We start from the raw sequence: 6549 nt of genomic DNA on the forward strand, positions 1-6549 counted from the left end.
GTAATCTCTGATATGATTTATAATATTTTAGACAATTAACGGCACATATACAATGAGAATAATGTCATATTATTTTATATAATGTATTATTTTGTGTAATAATTGCACTGGTATATCGGTTAATATTAAGTTTTGGAAAAATCTTTTTGACCGCATGATGTTAATGCGTTATATTAATTTTCATAGGTTAATTATAATTTAAATTTTCATGTTTTATTTATTCTTTTAATTTACTCCTATGTTAAATAAAATTTTGTATTGATATTTCTAATTTCTTATTGATTGTTTTATAAAAATAATAGTTATCTAATACATAATTAAGTTTATATGATGAGAACAATTGGTTATTTTCAAATAAATTTTCAAATCTTTTTGTAAATTAATAGAATCTTTAACTATACTTAACAAAAATCATTAATGTTATTACGACTCAGTAGCCTTAAATGGAGATGACTATATACATAGGTTCAAAACTTATGACTCATTTTTCAAGTGTTTAGTCAAGAATAAAGAATAAAACGCATAACTAATTGAGTTAATAATTAATCGCACATGATACTTTTTTATTGCAAACAGGTTCGAACCAGAGACTTCGGAATGATAACGAGCACGCCAATCAAACCATCTTTGCAGAAGAGTCAATTACAAATCGAGGAGATCATGCCTGAAATTCAAAATGAAAGCACCATGTTGGAAGACGAAACGTCATCGAGTTTCACAAATTTTTGCGACTCCCAGCATTATAATTGGAAGTCCAATCTGTCTCGCAGTCAATTGATGTTGGAGGATATTCTGCCACAAATGCGCAAGAGGCATATGATGAAGGCTCCCTTTCATATGGAATCGATATCATTTAACGAGAACGATTTAATTAACCGCAAAACTGCGAAGAAAATGCGTGATTTTGGTATCAACACAGAGACTAGACCCAGGGTTCTTCAATGTAGTCATTTCTTAATCGAAGACATCCCACCAGAAACGAAGAAAGAAATGAAAACACGTTCTTGTAGTACAACGACGAGTTTGAGTATGAAGGATATCTTGACGAACGAGGATACTACACTGCTCGTAGAAGACGCTCTGAGGAGTTACAAGAGTAACTTGGTGAAAAACACTTCTTCTAAGAGCGTTCAATGCATCCCAGAAACATTCAAACTCGACAAGCGAGATTATGCGGTCCAGGTGACTGAATTGTTTAGAATGCGTTCACATGTGAGCGTAACCGCCAAGCCGATAATGACGGAAATCGGGGTGGAAGTCAACCTCAATCCCTTCACTAAGAGTGTAAGTGTCGGACCAGATCTGGTGGCGATACAGCCACCAGTGTCGCTAAACTCGATGAACTCGAGGAGTCGCTCATTCAATTATGGTGACATCAGGACGGCGAGGATCAGGACGAGAGCCAACAAATCTGTGGCGGTAACGGTAGATGACTTGATAAAGACTGTCACTCGAGGCACTGACACTTTCGGCCTCATGCCGAAATACCGAGATTTCGGCACCTCGACGACGAAAAAGAAGTTCGTTGACGTATCAGTTGGTGACTCTGTCAGACCGCATATCTCGATCTCTTGCGCAGCTAACTATTGCGATAATTGCAAGGAGATGATCAAGAGTTTAGCAAAGCAGATTGCAAATAACGCAGAGAACAGTTTAAACCATCAGAATAGCAATATGGTATCCAGGATTCCGAGACCGTCTCATATTTCCTTGAACACTTCTAGTGATCACAGGAAGCAGTTCAAGCGACAAGATACGTACACGAAGATACCGGCCGCTGGCGTGATAAGATACGATACGGACAACAAGGAGCAATACGACAGTAGTAATCGGTTAGTAATTTGGGATTATTTCTTTTTTCTTTTATTAAATTAAAAACTTAAAAATTAAAAACACTTGTGTATAAAAATAAAGATTTAATATGTTTATCATAATATTATTTTAAATCTGATAAAAATAAAAGTCCCTAAAATACATATATTTAAATTATTCTATACAAATATTGAATTAAATAAAATAAATTAATTTACCATATTTTATAATTAATCTATATAAGGCTTTCTTTATAAATGAACATTATAAATATATTTACTTGCAGAAAATTATACTTTGAGATTGTCTATATACAAATTTATATTTATAATTAAACTTTTACTCTTCAAAATATACAGGGTGAAAAGAAAAGTATCGAAACCTTGAAAAATCTCGAAAAATACAAGTTTTACAGAAAAATGTTTCTGACAAAAGTTTTATAGTTTTGAGAAGGATAAGATGATGTCATTATGATTTGACCTTGAAGTAGTCGTTTGAAGGTCACGCAAATATCATCTTCAATTTATTTAAGTGGAACACTATTTTTAATTGCATATTCTTGTGGCTTACCTCGAGAGCTTTTCAAAACACTATAATAAAACTTCTTTTAGTTAAGAATTTTTTGAGATATTTTAAAATTTATTATGATATTTTTTAATATAAAATATGAAATAAATAAAAAAAACGAATAGATTTTGTCTTAGATGGCCAGATCCTTTTTCGATCTTGTCTTATTAGATTTTTTTTCTGTAAAACATATTTTTCAAGATTTTTCAAGATTTTCATATTTTTTTCTCACCCTGTATTACGTACATCAGTCATTTTTTAAGCTCAAGGTTGTAAATAAACAAGATATCATTTTGAAATCCGATTCACCCTTCCCGCTTGATTACGATCCACGCCATCTGTTATTTCCGCGGTCGATTGCTGTAGGGATGTTTCTCGGTAAAAGGGGCGGTAAGAGGATTGCGAATAATAGAATCGTATATGTGATGTGACGTAGTATTTCGTGCCGGTTTGTTGTCCTTTTTGATGTAAGTTTGTTCTCGCGCGCGTGCTCTGTGTGCGTCATCGAGTATCAAGTTATTCTCTCACGAATATCAGATCGGTGTGTGTTTCGCGTCGCATTGAGGGTCTTGTTATGGTGAACAAGTGAGCGCGTCCTCGATCTTGACAGATCGATGCTGCCACAGCAGCAGCAACAGCAACCACCGTCGCCGTCACAGTGCAACGCGTCCCGTTCGTTCAGCGATCTCGAACTCGTTGATATTTTACCTTATTCGACCGTGGGGTAACACATTTCCCCACTATAATCTAATTTTTATAGTGGTTAATGTTTTTATCGTTAATTTTCTTACAAGATATTGCATTGAGTTTTTGATACCTTGATGTGTTACATTTTGACATTAATAGCTATAATTACTATATATATAATTTACATATATAACTTTTTTATAGCTTTCATAACTTTTAAGATTTTTAATTTGATTTTCAATATTCTTTTGATTGCATCAATTATTAAATTACAGCAGTAGTAAATTATAGTAATAATTAAAATTAGCAATTTTTTTTTGTAAAAAAATTCCAAGGATTATCAGAGAAAATAAATTTAAAAATAGTTTTATATGATCAAATAAGTCACATCTATGTGTAAATGTATGTCATTTTTTTTTAATAGACATAAAAGAAAGTTTTTTTTAATTTTTAGCATTCAGCAATTACAAACTGAGAAAAACAAACATGAAACAATCGCATCAAAAGAAATGTGTAGTGTGGAGAAGGAAGCGGATAATGAGGAAAAATCCGAACTACCAGAATCAACTTTGTTTCAACCAATTCAGGATAAACCAAGGAAGAAAGTCGAGCCCTCAAAAGAGATGCAAGCTGCCATGAAAGTGCTCAATGACAGTATCAAGAAATCACCTAGTAGGAATATTTCTCATCAGCTCAAAAACGCTACTAATATTATACAACAAGAATGGTTCAAGATATCCAGTACATCTAGTGCAAATCCATTAGATGTGGAGGATTATTTGGATCGATTCGAAGAATGTTCCAGTACTCTGCTAGAATACATTGTCAACATGACAGATACTAGTGGTAACACAGCAATGCATTATGCAGTTTCTCATGGTAATTTCGACGTAGTATCTATATTGTTAGACTCAAAGGTCTGCGATATCAACAAAGCCAATGTGGCTGGTTATACAGCTGTGATGTTGGCTGCTTTGGCAGAAGTTAGGAATTCCACTCATGCTTCTGTGGCGAATAGATTATTCCAACTTGCTGATGTCAACATTCGTGCAAAATTGGTAAAGTTTTATTTATAACTATTACTTAGGAAAATTTTATTCTAAATATAAGAAAATTTTATTATTTTTAAATATATATTTTTCTAGTATTATAATATTAATAATATTGATAATATTGATAATATTGGTAATATTGGTAATATTGATTGTTCAAATATTATTATATATGGTTCCTCAAATATTCTTATAAATAATTTTCTTATTTTTAATTAGCATGGGCAAACTGCGTTGATGCTAGCGGTATCGCACGGACGTAAAGATATGACACAGTTGCTATTAGATGCTGGAGCGGCGGTTAATATCCAGGACGAAGATGGTAGCACTGCCCTGATGTGTGCAGCGGAACATGGCCATACTGACATCGTAAGATTGCTCCTCGCACATCCGGACTGTGATTCGTCTATTATCGACGTTGACGGCAGCTCGGCTCTAAAGATCGCTCTTGAAGCGGGTAACCGGGACATCGGAGTGCTACTTTACGCTCATGAACACGTTAATCGAGGTACCAGTCCGTACTCGACTCTAAGGCGAAGCAGAAGAGGTTCTAAGCCAACGACGCCTACTGGACCATCTCCGTCGGCTCCGGTTAGCCCGGCGCCGTCACGGCGTCTTCATTCGTCCAGTGTTTCTTTAAACACATCGAAGTATTCCGCCAAATAATTCGATAGTGATTCTTCTTCTCTCCATCCATCATGAGCTTTCTCTTCACGCACGTTATTTGACACATAATAGTGATAATAATTAGGGCAGGCAAACTGTAGTATAAACAGAACTGCATTTAAATGTAACTTTTTTTCGTATATAATTGTTTATATTTTTTTAAATTGATACATTGAAAAAATATGACACTACATTGAAAGGTTTTTTTCCAATGATCGATTCGTCTCAATGGAATTGTAATATAATTTACCATGCTCAACAATGTATATATCTATTCAGGGTAATGTTATAGGAAATCTTGTATTTTAGTTTGTAGTAATAATTTTAATATAACTATTGTAGATACTGTGTTGGACAAATGTTTGATGAAATTTTCATATCTTTTGTAAATTTGATATAATTTTGATTATGTAACACATCATCAGAGAACACAATTCTTTTCTTAGACAGGGTATGAAAGTACAAACTATTCAATACCCAGCTGATACAGAACACATTAACAATCAAGCAATTCTTTTTTTATCCTGTGGCATTAAACATTCCAAAACAAACGATCATGATGATACGAATTTTTTAGTATAATACACACAGGCCTAATCTTGTATTACTCCTTGGGATCAAACCGTTGATAGAATAATCTTATACCGATGCTCATATGAAAAAAAATATTACTTGGTGATACATGTAATAGGTGTATGTTACAGCAACATGATGCTTTATGATTCAACGATTTACGGTATTTTCATTTGCGAGCAACATCAAATGTACTTACTACTGTTCTTTGTTGTAGTAGAAAAAATATTAAATAGTGAAAATTGTATAGATAGAGATAGTATGCTTCGAAGCAAAAATTTCGAAAAATTTATGAAGAAAATTATGTTTTTGTACTTGTCAGTTTTCATATCGAGAACTTTATATGCGTACCTGGATAATAATATGAATTTATTTAATCGAATGGCGAACGAATTGTCAACACAAATATTAATCAATTGCGTATTCATGAGAAAAGGACAAATACATTGAACGGTTTTCTTATAAGGTTGTGAATAGATGTAATTATTTAAGTTCGAGAGATCAAAGATTTAGGTTAACGTTATCGTGGTTTTCTATATTTCTGAAAATAATTCTATAACGATTGTTAGTATGATATAATTATCTGCATACTACAATGTAAAGTAGTGTATGAAACTTGATGACTTCTCCTAAAAATCTAGAAAGTAGTGAAAAGTACTCCTTATTGTTTGTTGTGCCTTTATATTTAACATGTAACACTATTGATAATAAACTGGAACATAATGATTCTAAATACCAATGTTCATAATATAATATGTTTAATATCTTGTTATAAAAATGCTTTTCTAAAGTAAGTTTGACCAGTTTACCTTAAATGTTGATAAAATATACTTATTTGATATATTCGAAAAGTTGAAAAGTAAAAAACTCACTTGATGTTCTGTAAAAAGAATAATTAAATACTAAAGATATTACTTTTCAGTAAATATTAGTTAGTCCGCTCTTCAATTGAAATAAAAAAAATTCGTTTAATATGTATTTTTGCATAAAAAGAAAAGTCTAAAAAGTAAAAATTGTTTGATATTCTAAAAAGAACAATTAAGCACTAGGTACATAATCACATTTTTGTGTAAATATTTAGTTTGACCCTTTTTTTATCTTAAATTTTGATAAAAATACACTCGTTCGATATATTTTTGCGTAAAAAGAAAGATTTGAAGAGTAAAAATTGCTGTTCAATATTCTAAAAATA

General features: G+C 32.3%; 1 protein-coding gene across 9 annotated transcripts in view; it reads left to right on the plus strand.

The window, feature by feature from the left end:
- Positions 1 to 6090, plus strand: part of LOC140675821 (uncharacterized) — a 57148-nt gene extending 51058 nt beyond the window's left edge. For all 9 annotated transcript variants that reach the window (XM_072910418.1, XM_072910417.1, XM_072910413.1 and 6 more), the window contains 3 exons: positions 577 to 1832; positions 3521 to 4124; positions 4338 to 6090. In XM_072910418.1, coding sequence (XP_072766519.1) covers positions 577 to 1832; positions 3521 to 4124; positions 4338 to 4784 — 2307 coding nt within the window. In that variant the 3' untranslated portion in view covers positions 4785 to 6090. The remainder of the gene's footprint in view (positions 1 to 576; positions 1833 to 3520; positions 4125 to 4337) is intronic.
- The last annotated feature ends 459 nt before the right edge of the window (positions 6091 to 6549 follow it).

Source organism: Anoplolepis gracilipes, unplaced genomic scaffold (genome assembly GCF_047496725.1).
Source record: "Anoplolepis gracilipes unplaced genomic scaffold, ASM4749672v1 Contig21, whole genome shotgun sequence".
Taxonomy (NCBI): domain Eukaryota; kingdom Metazoa; phylum Arthropoda; class Insecta; order Hymenoptera; family Formicidae; genus Anoplolepis; species Anoplolepis gracilipes.